Source organism: Kogia breviceps, chromosome 1, assembly GCF_026419965.1.
Source record: "Kogia breviceps isolate mKogBre1 chromosome 1, mKogBre1 haplotype 1, whole genome shotgun sequence".
In the NCBI taxonomy this organism is placed as follows: domain Eukaryota; kingdom Metazoa; phylum Chordata; class Mammalia; order Artiodactyla; family Physeteridae; genus Kogia; species Kogia breviceps.
This window is the reverse complement of record NC_081310.1, coordinates 104,279,360-104,296,409: the sequence shown is the minus strand read 5'-3', so window position 1 is coordinate 104,296,409 and position 17,050 is coordinate 104,279,360. Positions and strand designations below refer to the sequence as shown.

Here is a 17,050-nt window from a genome sequence, read left to right as displayed (position 1 = left end):
CACACGCCAGTTATTCTGTCCTAGTCCTCTAATCTTCCAAGCAGGCATCTCAGTCTCCTGCTAGTTTGCTCACTTCCTTACTCTGAGTAAAATTTCCATGAGACTGATGTGTCTTCTTGAAGTCTGTAGGCAGAGCACCTAACAGTGTTTGGTAATTGAAAATGTTTACTAAATACCTGTTGAATGAATGAAAATGTTTAACAAATATTTGTTGAAAGAATAATGATAAAGAGGAAATACTAGAATCCAAGGTGCTCACTATCTAGCCAAGAGGACTAAGAAGTGTGATAAAAGCCTTAACAGAAGTAAGCAGGACGAGTTACAGGAGAAGAGAGGACGATGGAGGGAGAAAGGAGGGACGTCTGGAGTACAGATACACTCAAAGATGAGGAGAATATTTTCTGGATTGAGACTGCCTCTAAATGAAATCGTTCCCCTCTCCCCAGCAAGCTCTAGAACAAAACATAAAGAACAATTCTTCAAAAGAGCTTCACATTTTAGAACAATTTTAAAAAATAGACATTAGAACGAACTGCACTGCAAAAATACAACCTTGATTTTGTACCACCTACAGGACTTAACTACTTGCAGCTTCTGTCTGTAGAAATTTTTGCTCACTTCCATTCCGGGCCCCCTTTCTCTTCGCCCCTGCCACCAGGAATTGTCAATACTCAGAAGACCACTGCACTTGCCTGCTCTCGCCTACTTGTTGGATCGCCTGAGGAACATTTACTACTATCTTACCCCTGAGGAATTGTGAAGATGCAGCTGCCCATAAGACAATGTTTCTGCACGTCGCAGGGCTCCTGCGGAAGGAGAGAAAAGGAGTAATTAGTTACTTAGAGCGCCGACTGTTTTTACCTTTAATCACATCTGGCCCCTACGTACCTAGCTCAGCCTTTAACAGTTTACAGAGCAAAGGCTAGTCCCCAGAGCGAGCGCTCTCTCCCTCCCTTCCTTCTGAGAGTAGAAGGAAAACAAGCCGCTAGGCTGGGGGCCGAAGGCCGGAGACAGGGGGCGGGCTCCTTCCCGCCACTCGGCCCACCGTGCAGCGCGCGCGGAACTGCGGGGTCTAGTGCGCAGCCCCGCCCTGGGGGCGTCACCGCCCTGCGCCCGCCCCGCCCCCGCGCCGACCTCCTTCTGCTTTCCATTTTCTCGGGCGCTCGAGCAAGCTGTTGCTTTGGTCTCCGTCTAGAGCCTGAGGACGGGCGGAGGGTTTGTCTGTAGGAGACTCCAGGCCGTGGACAACGCCATGGCCCCTGTGCTAAGCAAGGACGTGGTGGACATCGAGGTACGGACTGCCCGCGGGCTCGCCTAGGGAGGGCGGGGGACGCAGCTGGCGGGTGCCCGGAAGGCCGCCGCGGCCACCGCAGGGCGGGGGAAAGTGGGAGAGGCTGGAAACTTTGCCTCCGCGGGAGGTCTGCGGAGGAGGCGGAGGAGCGAGGAAGCCGGAGAACCGTGTGGCCTGACAGGGAGGGAAGTGGGGGGCCCGCGACGGTAGGGGTGTTCTTTGGCTTGGGACCTGGCTGTTTACTTCGGAGTGGGGGTTAAAGAAGTCCCTGAGTGGCAGTGACTGAAGAACCACGAGTGTTCGAGAGAGATGGATTTTCTCAAAGCGCTCATTTCTCACGTAGTCTATCCCGCACCTTCCCCTTTGCCCCTGTAAGCGTTTCGCGTTTCTGGACACCTTCAGTTTGCTGCCCCACCTCCAGTCTCGGACTTCTGCATATTTGCAAAGTATAGAAATAAAGATCTGTGTGTCAGCTATAGCAGCCCCTGCTAGCCTTAGTATTGCTTATGAAAATAACATAGGGAAGAATGGAATAAGGTATTGAAAACATGAAAAATACAGTGCCTTCAAAAATACAAAATAAACTGTGTTTTCCTCTCGTCAACAGTTTTGATTCTCTCTTGCACTCTGTTTCTGTAAAAATGTTATCTTTCTTCCTGTGAATAAAGTCCTTCCTGAAATACATGACCATTTCCTTTGACTTCTCCCTAAGACCTTTATGTATGCGATGAGACAGATATAATAACAAACAGTGATTTTAAACGTACTAACCCAATGTCAGCAGTTTTGAGCTAAAGTAAACTGCTTTGTAGTTTTTTGTTGTGTTTTGTTTGGGGCTTTAAAAAATTTGAGGCTCCTACGCTGGTAAAACGTGTGTATGTGCACGCCTGTATTTTCCTTAGAATGAAAAAATTTTCCTTTCCTCAGTCCTTTCAGTGGCTTAAGTAAAATTTTAAAACCACCTGTTTGCAGAAGAGCTGCTTTTTGCCATTGTGTTGCCACTGTGTTATCTCTGTCAGTGATTGAAGGAACTTTGTGTTCTGTTTGGGGGGTGATAGTAGTGTTTTCTCCAGATTCCATACATTGGTTTGAAAAATCCACTCTAGTAATAAGAGCCAAAGTATATTACGTGGACATGTCTACTTAATTTACTTGTGGTTTCTCTTGTGGATAGTTTACTTTTTCATATTGATCAGTATGATATATTTAACCCAATATTTATTCATGCACAGGGTAAAAGACTTGATTTACGTCATTGTCCTTTTTGGTCCTTGTTACTTTGACTTCACCAAATGCCGCCTCTGCCCGCGGCCCCCCCCCCCCCCTTTTGAAGCTAAGTCAAAAAGTAAGTTTCTGACAGTGTTAGGCAGTAGTGATGTACTGATTTCAGAGATAAGAATGTCAGAGGGCAGATGGCTTTTGGCTTTTGAATTTATCTATATCTCTTTTGCAGTTGTCCAAGAAATCAGTTCATAACCATGTTACACTAAGGAGAAAGATGCCAGTGAAACATTAATGACCAGCTTAATTTCATGAATTGTTTCAAATAAGACCATTTAAGAAGGTCAAACCCTCACATTTACTCCCCTTAATCTAAGCTTAGTTGGCCCAATATTACTTGTGATATAGAATAGTGGCATTCAAGCTTTTTCACCTTTTATGTAGTTCATATATGCACCACACTTTAATCAATAGCATCTTTCATCATGCATGGGAATTTTCTTTTCTCTCAAAGTAATACCCACGATTCAGGAGCTAGAGTACCATGAAAGGGTGTGAAATTAATCATTAAAATATAATTCAGTGAGGAAAAATACATTAAATCTAGAGGAACACATCCAAGCATAGATGTCTCAGGTGATCCTATTGACTCACCAAAGCGCATTTTTTTTTTTTTTTTGGAAGAGTCAGAATGAATTATGAAGGTTCAGTTTTCTATCAAATTTGAATGTATAAATTGGATTTGCCATTTTTGAATGAATTCTTTAAAATCATTGTCTAGAGATTGATCTGCTTGTGACCATTGCCTTTTCTCAAATATGTGGAGAAGCACATAATCTTTAAAAAAAATTATCAGTATAAAACAGTAAATGTTCAGTTGATAAATGTGAAAAGAACAGAAGGTGATGGTGACAACCCGCTATAATAGTGACTTAATTTTGTCCTTAAGCTACCTATAGAACCTCAGGTTTCAGTGAAGCAGCCAAGAAATATTTTTGTTTCTGGGGAAAAAAGTTATTGAGGTTTACAAAGTTGTTTTGTGTGCTCACTCCATATTTCTAGCCTCAATCCAATAGCGCATCAGGGTTTGAAGGGTTGGGAGCATAAAAAATAGGTCACCAGACTCCAAAACTGAAATATTCCTGGGCCAGAAGATAGGCATAGCAAGGATGCATTAGTAGGTAATAGATACTAGGCAATAGAATCTAGCTCATATACTAAAAAATTATTGTAATTATAGTAATGGTAGCAGATGTATGAGAAGTCAGACATTTTTCCAGACCTATTAACGTGGTTCAGGGCCTGGGATCTGGAGCAAACTGCCTGTGGTTGAGGTCTATTTCTACCCCTTTTTAGATTGGTGACTTTGTTTAGGTTACCTAGCTTCTCTGTGTCACATCTGCACAATCTGCTAAGTAAGGAAAATAATCATAGACAAAATAATAAACAAGATATAAAATAGACAAGATATAAACATAGACAAGATGTAAAATTAATAAATATATGTCATAGCTTCACATCTTGTTAGGAAAAGGACAAAACATATTAAAAAATAAAAATATAGAACAACGATCTTAGGAAAATCACTGCCTGTGAAATAACTACTAATTTAAAGTTCATTAATGGTAGCTATATACTCTTAAAAGTTATTTTGCTTTGTGGGCTTACTTTTTGGATATAGCTAAATTTTGTCAAGAATGAATTTTGAATACAAATTCTCCTGGGAAGGTTTCAAGAAAGGTGAATATCAGACTTTGATCACTTTCCCTGACCTCAGCAATACCTTCACAATAATTCATTTAGTTTGAACTGCCAACTGGTCTGTTGTCAATATCTGCACTTCTAAAAGCAAGTAAGAATGATTTTGGAAGAGTTCACTTTTGTTCAATGTCTTGTTCCTCTCCACTGACATGGGTAATTGAGAATTTACTGTAAAAGTAAAGCCCAATGAAAATTATGCAGGTACAGTGAGCTTTTAATTAATTCTTTGGATATTAGTAATTTTGGTAAGTATAGCTGAACTAAATTGCTGTCTACTCCTTTACTGTTTCCACAAGTCAAGGTCTATTCTTAGAATTATCAATTAATGACTCATAAGGGGTTATAAACTCATTTCAAATTTATCTTGAATGAAAAAAGGATTTCAGTCCAATGTCCACAAAATTATAATGCTTTTAGAGTTAAATAGAAATGGTTTCTGAATTACCGATAGTGTGACTTCTATTCATTTGAGAAGATAATCTAGAATTTTCTGTGTTTATTAATTAAGAAAATAAGATAATAAAATAATGGCTTTGGGAAATGGCAGTATAATGGAAACAACTTGGAGAAAGTAAATTTTCAGGAGAATTTTGAAAAAAGGCTTATGAATTGGTAGAGATGGCAAAAGATATTTCAGAATGCCCTTTATCATAACTGCTTTTGCCCCTGGGGAGGGAGGAGGTGCATAGATCCAAAGGAGAGAATAAGGATTCAACTTTGCAGAAGTTATGGGTTATTTATTTATTTATTGAAACTTAAATGTTTTTTACTGCATCCATTTTTGTCTCCTTCCTTTTATTGATTGGGCACCACAAATCTCTGGAAATGCTATCTTGACTTGCCAAGGCTTTTAAAGGATTAAAAAAAATTTTTTTAAAAATTTGTTTTGTGAGTTTGAGTTGTTAAAAATGTGCTTGTTCTCCTTTATTTTAAGCTGTCCCGTGGACAATACTTAATTTATTTTAAAGTATTCCTCCTTTCTAAGGAATTTAGCTGGGCTGTAGAAATGTGTCTGATTATGTGATTTGGAAAGTTTCTCCAAATTTGGAGTTATTCCAATGATACCTCCTTGCAGTTTTAAGGTACTGCACATTCCTATAGTTAAGGATGGTTATGTATGTATTTCATTACAGTTTAAAAAAAAATTTACCTCCTACACATGAAGTAGATGGCTAGTTTCAGTGGTTTAATTAAAAACTGTGAGATTAATGACTAATGATGAATTATCACTAGGGAGATTTTTAGATTGGATCTGCTTAATCTTAATCATAGCAGATAGTGTTGACTGATTGCTTAATTGTTAAAATGTGCTAAAATTCAATAGTCTCCTTTCTTACATTCTAGAAGGAAAACCCAGTTTTGGAAAGCTCTACATTTACATTAAGGAATTAGTAAGAATACCAAGAAGATCTCTAGTCAGAATGCTGAGATAACTGGATGATCATTAAGCAATCATATCTTTCCTAAACTGTTGGAATACAGCATTTTACCAAACTGTATATAAACAAGCAACAACACAAGAGCTGAAAAATAGACCTTCCAATAAGGTAAACATGTGTGGTCACTGTGGGAGAAGTCTAGTAATTAGCATAAAGTTAAGCCACAAAATTAGAAACACTAAAATTGAAGACAATGAGACTAAAAAAAAATTGTCATGAAATAATGTGACAAAGGAACTGTAAGAGATTTGATATAGTCTAGGCTTCAATGTGGCTAAAGAGATTGAAAAGTAGAATTGGCCAATTTGCTTTTTTGCCTCTTAGCTAAATGGACACAATGATATATAGGAGGAAGAAATCTTCAGTCCTTAAAACTGTAAGGAAAGTTCTGTGTCATTTATATCCTGCCTTAATTAAAAAATATTTAATAAGGCATTCTAAGGTTATAAATTTATCTGTAATCAGGATTTTGATTTTCAAATGTGACATGTTTGCCTTCTGGACTTCATTTGCTCTTAATCCTCCATGTTAAGACAGAAGGTATTTTTTGGCCTCAAACATCAATAATGTGGGTGTTCACAGATATCCTGGAGCCAATTATACTACTGATAACTCTTAATAGGATTATGTCTTTCCTGTGGTTTATAATTATTACTGCTTCCATTGCTTTTAATTAAAATGTTACACTAGTAGATAAGAAACATCTGTATTTAACTCAACATGTAACTTCTTTCAGACTCTTCACCACACTTATCTATATATTGATGTTAGGAACTCATTATTTTTGTGTAAAAATATTTTGTACTTCACAAAATCAAGCTTCATTTCATGATTAGTTTGAAAAATAAACCAAAACAAACAAACAAAAATTGTGTTAAAACAGTCCTGGGGGGCTTCCCTGCTGGCGCAGTGGTTGAGAGTCTGCCTGCCGAGGCAGCGGACACGGGTTCGTGCCCTGGTCCGGGAAGATCCCACATGCCATGGAGAGGCTAGGCCCGTGAGCCATGGCCGCTGAGCTTGCACGCCCGGAGCCAGTGCTCCTCAATGGGAGAGGCCACAACAGTGAGAGGCCCATGTACCACAAAAAAAAAAAAAAAAAACAGTCCTGGGTTCAGATCCTGGCACTATTATTTTTTTCTTTGTGTGATTGTGGTCAAGTTGTTTCCTGGACTATCATTTCTTCCTCTGTCAGTTGGTTTTAATCTTAATTTATTTCATGCAATAAATTAAGGATTTAATTTATTAACTTTAATTTTATTTAATAAATAAGGATTAATTGGAGTCATGTACATATAATGCCTTAGACAGCATCTGTCACTTAAAATATGTGCTTTTTGAATGGTAGTACTTATTGTAAATATTATTATTGCATATATTATCTGTGTTATGTAAACGTCGTTTGGCTAGAATGTTGTTCAACTCCAAGAATTAACTAGTGGTATCAAAAGCTGGTAAAATATGTGAAGAAAGGGAGAGTTAATGAAGTTAAAAGAATTATGAGTGAGGCTTATTACAGATTAAAAAATGTTGCATATATGACTTATGAGAAAATTCCTGAATTCTTTTGGTCAGTATTACCAGTGAGATGGGGGAGTTTTTAAAATTCAGGTCAAGTTAAAGAGACCCTCTTCATTTTGAGTTTTATTTCTATTTAAAAAATATTTTTAATACCCACTGTATTACCAACCCTCTAGTGTAAGCTGCAGGAAATTCAAAGGAAGTATGTGGCACAGGCTTTGTCTATATAGGATTATCCACATCTAATTCTCTGGGGAATAAGATTCAGATTCAGCATTGACTGTTCTCCTACCCCCTAACCCTTGCTGTTTTGCTGCAGTGTACATATGGATTGATTTTTTGGTGTTTTTCTGAGTGTTTTTGTGACTAGATCAGGCCCAAGCATTGGTGAAAATGATTTCTTGGCATTCTCAATGATATGTAGAAGGGATTGGTGTTATCCTTTTCTGAAAAGAAATCCCTATATAATTATTTTAAGAAAAAGTGTCCAACTCCATATCCCTTTGTGTAAACTGGACTAAACTTATAGTTTCTCTAAGTGAGCATATTAGCTTCAAAGAAAGTTTCTTTCTGGGCTTCTAAGCATCCCTGCATACACTATATTTGTATTTATAACTTTTTTAATTCCTAGGAAGGAGGGAATTAGAGATCAACCTATTTTGCACCAGGAAAAGGTTAAGTGTGCCCTTTCTAAAGGATGACTCAGATAATAAACATTTTATACTAGGTTATAGAAATTTAATTTCTTTGAGGATTTCATCTTGGTGTGTAATAGCATTCTCACTATCTTCTACCTCTATCATAATAATTAAAGAGACAGTCTGTGTCCCTACCTCCCAGGTGCTTGGAAATTGATATTATGAGTGCTTATGAATGTCCCCTTGAGGCACTCCTGGCTAGGCCACTTTGAAGAAAAATCTCTTCATCAATAATGAAGCCTGAGGGCCACTTCTCAGGGGACCCCCACAAAATTACATGTCAACTCCAGGCCTGATTTATACAGATGGTGCTCGAGGATGGAGCCTGACTGCACTTCTCCCTCCTCCAATATTTTATTACCTACCACTCTCTGCTGATCCTCCCCATGCCCTTCCCCACTTTCATTCACCTCTCTCCCCAAACTTCATCCTCCAGTTTTCAACTTGTTTTACCTACTCAAGATTGACTCATCTAAGTAGATCTGTTTGTTTAGTCTTTGTGAAATCCTTTGAATGATATTAAAAATTGACCATAGTAACATGTTAAAACTTTAGAAATGTTAGTATGTTTAATTAAAGGCCACGAGGAAATCTTCAGCAAAACAATAGAAGATAATGTATATTTACTATATGTTAATTAAAATTAGTATCCTGGGATAGGGGCGAAGCCTGGGGCTATTTTTGCTTCATAAGTGAGATCCCTTGCTGTCTGACCTTGTGGAAATCATTCAACCACTGTGAAGAGTTTGCTGTTTCCTCAGTGAGTTTGCTATTGATCAGTCTTTTTCGGATGGTTTGTGATACAATATGGCAATGGTGAAATTGTTTGGAAATGTGACCTGCTGGGTGATCATATTAAGGAAGTGCAAGGTAGTGGTGTAGAGCTACTGTATTTTACATGCTAGGTAGGATTAAGTGCACCATTTATACCAGCTATGTGGATTTGATATACTTATTCAACTGATTTTTAAACTTTCTCCATGCTTGCCGGCTTCCTTTTCTTTTTTAATCAAATGAATGAGTTAAGTCTAAATCTCTCCTGAGCACACAGAAAAAGTCCGATCCTTCTTTATATGGCTGGAGTTCTGTGAGGGTGATCTGGAATTAATAAATTCATATTTTTGTGTGTCTGTAGAATGATGCTGTATTTAACTAGAAATTAAGACCAGAGATTCCAGAAAGGAATCAGTTTCTCCAGTGTGCTTTTTGATTGATAACTGTCAATGGAAACTAGAGTACAGATAGTGGATCCCCATCCCCACAGAAATTCAAGTTACCTTTCTCTGACTCTTTGCACCATAGTGTCCTCAAAGCTTTGGGAATCTTCTTCCAAATGTTCTTGCATGACAGATTTTGGGGAGTGCTGGTGAAAAGTTTGAAATCCTTGGTAATTCAAAGAAGAAATAGTCATTCAGTTCTCTTCACAGATCCCTAAGATTAAAGCATAACAACATTCACAGCGAAATACTCCTTTTGGGGGGTTAATTTTCATTAATTAAAAAAAATTTCTCTAACTTAATTTTAATTATTTTTCATGATCATTACAGAATATTTAAAAGATGCAAAAAAAAAAAGTGAAAAGAAGATCCCAAACATACAGTCACACCACATGAAACAGTCATGCTGATAGTAATTTAGTATTTTCCTATACATGAGGTTTTTCCCTAAATAGTTTAATCACGTATAATGTTCGTTTAGGTATAGTTGATTTACAATATTGTATTAGTTTCAGGTGTATAACATTCAAAATGTTTATAGATTATACTTCATTTAAAGTTATTATAAAATATTGGCTATATTCCCTGTGCTGTACAATATAACCTTGTAGCTTATTTATTTTACACATAGTATTTTGTATCTCTTAATCCCCTACCCTTATCTTGCCCCTTTCTGATTCCTTCTCCCTATTGGTAACCACTAGTTCTCTGTATCAGTGAGTATATTTCTTTTTTTGTTATTTTCATTCATTTGCTGTGTTTTATTTTATTTTTTGATCCACATGTAAGTGATAACATACAGTACTTGTCTTCCTCTGTCTGACTTATTTCATTAAGCATGATACCCTCAAGGTCCATCCATGTCGTTGCAAATGGAAAAATTGGCAAAATTTCATTCTCTGTTTTGGCTGAGTAATATTCCATTATACACACGCATGCATGCACACACGCACACACACACACACACACACGTGTGTGCATGGCCCCACCCACCAGCAAGCAGGCTGCCTTAAGACCCCCTGAACCCACAGCCTCCCCTGGGTATGGCCCTGTCCATCAGAGGGCCTAAGACTTGATGCCACACACCAGGGAGCAGGCACTAGAACTGGGACATCCCAGTACCCTTCAACCAGAGACTCAAGGACCCAACTTTTTCCTCCAGTGGACAGGTACTAGTTCCAGAACCCCCTGGGTCCCATCTCAACCACCAGTACATGGACACCAGTGTCAGGTCAGTTGTACCTGGCAGCCTGCCGTGGCAGGACCCAGTTCACTTACCAGCAGGCCACCACCAGCACTGGGACCCAGTGGGCCCTGATCCCTCCTACCAGCAGGCTAACACCAGCTCAGAGAAACTTTGGGCCCCTCAGCCAGCCACCCCAGGGCTGGCCACTCACCAGTGGGTTAACACAAGCCTTGGGACACCCTGGGGCCCTGCAGTCAGAGACCCTGGGACTTGGCTCTGCCCAACAATGAGCTGGCACTAGCCCTGGGACCCCATGGGCCCTGGACCCACCTACCAATGTCCAGCACAAGCCTCAGGCCCCACCAACCCTGGCCCCACCCACCAGCAGGCCAGTATCAGTTCTGAGATATCTTGGACTCCCCATCCAGCTGCCCTGATTTCCAGCTTCACTCACCAGCACACTGGCACCAGGTCTGGGCACCTAGAAACCCACAGCCTGCCATGTCAGGAACCGGCACCACAAACTAGCAGACTGACACTAGATCCAGGAACCTTAGCTCTGCATCCACCCACTCAAGAGCCCAGCTCTGCCTACCACTGAGCCAGTACTAATCCCAGGACCCCCTGGGGTTCCACAGCCAGCTGTCTTGTGACCCAATGCTACCAACCAGTAGCCAGCAGCCTCTGCACAAGGCAAGGCCTGGCAACCCACTGGATGAAGGGCCGGCCACGCCTATCAGGCCACCCACATTAGTCAGCCTGCCACAACAGAAGTACCCATGCAGCCTTCGTAGAGGCACCACTAATGCATATAGCTCTGAAGATCAGAGGGGAGTATACTGCTGGGATGCATAAGGCATCTCCTACAGAAGGCTGCTTTTCCCAGATCAGGAAACGTAACCAGCCTACCAGATACATAGAAATAAATACAGCAACTTAGGCAAAGTGAGGCGACAGAGGAACATGTTCCAAACAAAGGAGCAACGTAAAACCCCAGAAGAAAAACTAAGTGAAGAGGTAGTCTTCCAGGTAGAGAGTTCAAAGTAATGATTGTGACGATGATCAAAGAACTTGAGAGAAGAATGGATGAACAAAGTGAGAAGTCAGAGGTTTATAACAAAGAGTTAGAAAATATAAAGAGGAACAAAATAGAGGTGAAGAATACAATAATTGAAATGAAAAGTACACTAGAAGGAATCAACAGTAAATGAAATGATACAGAGGAACAAATCAGTGAGCTGGAAGACAGAGTAGTGGAAATCACTGAAGCTGAACAGAAAAAAGAACGAACAGAAATGAGGACAGTTTAAGAGACCTCTAGGACAACATCAAGCTCACTGATATTCCCATTATAGTAGTCCCAGAAGAAGAGAGAGAGAAAGGGAAGAGCACATGTTTGAAGGTATCATTGGTGAAAACTTCCCTAGCCTGGGAAAGGAAACAGACATCCAGGTCCAGGAATCACAGAGAGTCCCAAATAGGATCAACCCAAAGAGGACCACACGAAGACACATTGTAATTAAAATGGCAAAAATTAAAGATAGAGAATATTAAAAGCAATGAGGGAAAAGCAACGAGTTATGTAGAAGAGAACTCCCATAGGCTATCAACTAACTTTTCTGCAGAAACTCTGCAGGCATAATATATTTAAAGTGATGAAGGGGAAAACCTACAACCAATAATACCCAGCAAGGCTTTCGTTCAGATTTGATGGAGAAATCAAAAGTTTTTAGACAAGCAAAGGAAAAAGAGTTAGCACCACCAAACCAGCTTTACAAGAAACGTTAAAGAGAGTTCTCTAAGGGAATAAGAAAAGACCAAAATTAGAAACATGAAAATTATGAAAGGAAAAAGCTCATTGGGGAAGGCAATCCACCACATACAAAGCTAGTAAGAAGGTTAAAAGAAAAAAGTAGTAAAATCATCTATATCTGCAATAGGATACACAAAACAAAAAGATGTAAAATATGATGTCAAAAACAGTAGTAGTGAGGGGGTGGGGAGTAAAAATGCAGGGTCGTTAAAATGCATTTGAAATTAAGAGATCAGCAACTTAAAACAATCATATATATATATATATATATATATATATATATATATATAGTTATATATAAACCTCATATTAACCACAGACCAAAAATCTATAATACATACACACACAAAAAAGAGAAGGAATCATAATTTTATATTTGCTTTTTTATCCTCTCAGAAGTATTTCCCTACATTCTTACTAACTTTTTAAAAGGCAGCATGATTCTCTGGGAGTGGAGATACCAAAGTTTATTGAAAACATTTATTATCAGACATTTGTTTTTAGTGTGGTTATTAAAAATAATGCTTCAACAAAATTCTTAAAATGTTGTAAATATACTTGAGAGGGTGGCTTTAATAATTTGTAGTGCATTTCAGTTCTGCCCTTCTAACCTACAATGATTCAACTGAATTAAGCATCTTTAAAAAGTATTTTTTAAATGGAAAAGTGTCTCATTATTGGGTACAAAGACAGAAAGGACAAAATGGAATTGGAACCAATCACCCATTTGCCTCATCCTCCCACCACTGACACAAGGCTGTGGAACACTCAGGCATCTGGATGTCCTTTCCTTTGATGTGGATATGACTTGATTTGCACTCAGTCCTGATCTGATGCTTATTTCTAGATTGTGGCTTTACTGCCTGATGATGGTTCCTTATTTTTTCTGCTCTGGGAGAGCAGGATAAGTAAGGTTGGGATTCAAGTTGTTACCTTGAATGAATAAATCTCAGGATGTGATTGCAAATGAATAAATGTAACACCAACTGCAGATGTCCCAACATGTGACCAAGGATGGAAACTTTTACATTGTAGCCCCACCTTCAAAATCACTCTGTCAGGCCAGATTCTCAAAGGATTCTTTCATCTTAGGTCCTTACATCAGAAGAATGAGTTGTGTGTGTGTGTGTGTGTGAGTGTGTGTGTGTGTGTGTGTGTGTAGTACACAAGCACATGTATGTTTGCAATTTTTTCCTTTTTCTTTTCCTCATAGTACTTAGGAAGAGGAAAGGGACAGTGTAACTATTTTTGCCTCAACATAGTTTTCTCACATGACAAATTTGGTAAAGCAAAACTTTTTTTTTGTCTTAGATGTGTTAAACAAAATAACTTAAAAAAAACATTTCCTTTTCTTTATTTTTATTTTTCAATGTTTTAAATCTTTTGGTTGTGCCTCGTGGCATGTGGGATCTTAATTCCTCGACCAGAGATCAAACCTGTACTCCCTGCATTGGAAGCATGGAGTCTTAACCACTGGACCGCTAGGGAAGACCCAAAATAACTTTGATTCATGCTTCATTTTAAAGCTAAAATTTACTTGCAACCTAACTCCGAACATTGGTATGCTTAAGCCTCTCTCTCTCTATATATATTTTTTTGTGGTACCCGGGCCTCTCACTGCTGCGGCCTCTCCTCACAGGCTCCGGACGCACGGGCTCAGCGGCCATGGCTCACGGGCCCAGACGCTCTGCGGCACGTGGGATCCTCCCGGACCGGGGCACGGACCCGTGTCCCCTGCATCGGCAGGCGACCCTCAACCACTGCGCCACCAGGGAAGCCCAAGCCTCTATATTTTTTGAAAGAGATAAAAACATTTGTAGAAGAAAATTCTCATATGTTCATGAATATTACTGCCCATCACGCCTTCACGCCAAAACTAGACAGTAATAAACAAAACTTTAAAATACTTTTAGACATGTTTAAGATCACATTATCATGAAAGGATTCTAGAAGAGAAATTATCCACTGCAGGTATAACTGTTTTAAGGATTTGAAATATTTTTGAGTTGTACAAGTTCATATGGCTGCTATCAGTGTATGAATGTGTATGAAATGATACCCTTGAAGGTTAATATTGATTTTTAATTTTTAATTAAACAATTTGATGAAAACTCCTGTCTAATTAGTTCAATTTGCATTTATTTTAATATTGTAAGTTTGAACATTTTCCCACATTTTAAAATAGTTTGCATTTTCTTTTAAACAAATTATGTTAACAGAATTTTAATGTAATAATAAAATAAGAGAAAATAAGAAATACAAATAAGAACAGTAGAAATATCACCGATTTTAAGAAAATTAAGTGCTAATGAATTACAAAATCAGAACAAAACTAATGCTATTTTGGAAACATACCATCCACTAAAACTACCCTCAGATAAATTCAGAAACGGCAATAGATCAGTAGACTTAACCTATTAAAATATTTATTTGTAATATGTAATGGATCATTATTATTTATTTTAATTGTAATGAAAGGGTAGCATGGATTAGTGATTAAGAGTATGGGCTCTGGAATGAGAGTGCTAGTGTTTGTATCCTAGCTCTGCCACTTACTAGTTTTTTCTTTTTTTTTAAAATTTATTTATTTATGGCTGTGTTGGGTCTTCGTTTCTGTGCGAGGGCTTTCTCTAGTTGTGGCAAGCGGGGGCCACTCTTCATTGCAGTGCGCGGGCCTCACTATTGCAGCCTCTCTTGTTGTGGACCACAGGCTCCAGACGCGCAGGCTCAATAATTGTGGCTCACGGGCCCAGTTGCTCCGCGGCATGTGGGATCTTCCCAGACCAGGGCTAGAACCCGTGTCCCCTGCATTGGCAGGCATATTCTCAACCACTGCGCCACCAGGGAAGCCCCCACTTACTAATTTTTGACCTTAGCAAATAACTTTAACTTTCTGTTTGTTTCCTTGCCTGAAAAATCGGGGCAGTAATAGTACCTATATCATAAGATTGTTCTATGGTTGAAGGAAATAGTGCATATTCAGTACTACATATTTTTAATAGTTCTAACACATAGCAACTGTGTAATTAATGTCAGCTGTTAAAATATTAATAATGGCTACTAATTATTGTTCTGACTCCAATGGACTTTGTATCTCTGAAAATATGTTTTGATATTTTAAAAACACAGAAATTTACTTTTTTTGTTTTGTCCATTTAAAAATATTTATAAATTTCTTACCATGTGCTAGGCACTGGTCTAGATTTCAGAAATACATCTGCAAACAAGACCAAAAAGATTTCTGCTCTCAATAAAATTGCATTACAGTAGACAAATAATAGACAGTAAAAAAAACTTTAAAATGTGTGGTAGTTTTAGACAGTATGACGAGTTTTGGCAAAAGTAAATCAGAATAAAATGATGCAGAATGACTAGTAGAGCCTTATTTATATGTAGCAGTCAGAGCAGGCTTCCTTATGGAGGTGACTTTTCTACTCAAACCTGAAAGACCAGAAGTCTGCCATGGCTTTTTTTTTTTTTTTTTTTTTTTTTTAACATCTTTATTGGAGTATAATTGCTTTGCAATGGTGTGTTAGTTTCTGCTTTACAACAGAGTGAATCAGTTATACATATACATATGTTCCCATATCTCTTACCTCTTGCGTCTCCCTCCTTCCCACCCCTCTAGGTGGTCACAAACCACCTAGCTGATCTCCCTGTGCCATGCGGCTGCTTCCCACTAGCTATCCACCCTACATTTGGTATTGTATATATGTCCATGCCACTCTCTCACTTCGTCACAGCTTACCCTTCCTCCTGCCCATATCCTCAAGGCCATGCTCTAGTTGAATTAAAAAAGAAAGCAAATCAAAGAGGTAGGATAGAACTTAGTTTGAAGAGCAAAAAGAAGTAACCGGTGAGAGGGAGATACAGGTGTTGTATGTAATGGCATTAAGTTTGAAATCCCTATTTGATATCAAAGTGAAGATATCAGATAGGCAGCTGGAAATAAGCATCTGAAGATCAGTGAAGCAGTCCTAGTGGACATGGATATTGGAGAATTATGGGGCTAAGACCACTTAGAGACAGTGGAGCTGGACAAGGGGCTGAGTAGTCTCTGGTATCACAGAGACCAGGGAAAGAGGAAGGATGTGTTAAAGTCAGCTGTCTTTATTGCTGTTGAGAGGGTAAGATGAGGGCATAAAGATTCTTTAGTTTGTTAACATGGAGAAATTGTGAGCTTGACAATAGCTAGCTTGGAGAAGGGAGCCAATAAGAGTGGACTGAGAAGAGAACAAAATATAAGGAAGTGATAGTATGACAAGTGAAAACTCTGGGGAAAAATTCTGCTGTAAAGAGGAACATGGAAATGGGGAAGTAGCTGGAAGGGCATAAAAGAGCATATACACATGTTAATGGAAGAGAACCAGTGGAAAGAGACACCAGTGTTGAATCCATAGGAGGGATAATTACATGTATGAAAGGATTCTTTTGGTGAGAGGGAATAGGATTGATAATATAAGCATTAGAGTAGAAAAAGATGTAGAGAGGTGGTATATTGGGTGGTGGGAAATTGAGGGAGTTCCCATCTGATTGTTTTTATTAATAAGCATATGAGGCAACATTGTTAACTGAGGCTAAGAGGAAAATGGAATATAGATTTGAAGAACAGATGAAAGTATGAATAGATTTTCTGCAAAGTGGGAGAATGAAAACAATAAGAAAGTACAGTAGGATTGTTAGGCAGTGTTTATTTTACATTTGAAATTTGTCAAAAATTTAACATGAGAACAGTGAACATAATTGGGAATTCTCCAGCCACTTTTAGCTGCTTGGGTAGCAGAGAAAGTAGTTAAAGGGTTTAATTGGGTTCAGATTTGCCTGGGCAATGAAGTTGATGTGAGAGAGGGGAAGGGAGTTACGGGTGTTTTGAAGATGAGGGAAGTCAGAATACCAGGGGTGCACT

General features: G+C 38.8%; 1 protein-coding gene across 1 annotated transcript in view; it reads left to right on the top strand.

Annotated features, from left to right (window-relative positions):
- Positions 1-1,038: 1,038 nt before the first annotated feature.
- The window catches only part of DPYD (dihydropyrimidine dehydrogenase), an 817,352-nt gene continuing 801,340 nt past the window's right edge, over positions 1,039-17,050 (top strand). The window contains exon 1 of the mRNA XM_059043609.2: positions 1,039-1,291. Coding sequence (XP_058899592.1) covers positions 1,253-1,291 — 39 coding nt within the window. The 5' untranslated portion in view covers positions 1,039-1,252. The remainder of the gene's footprint in view (positions 1,292-17,050) is intronic.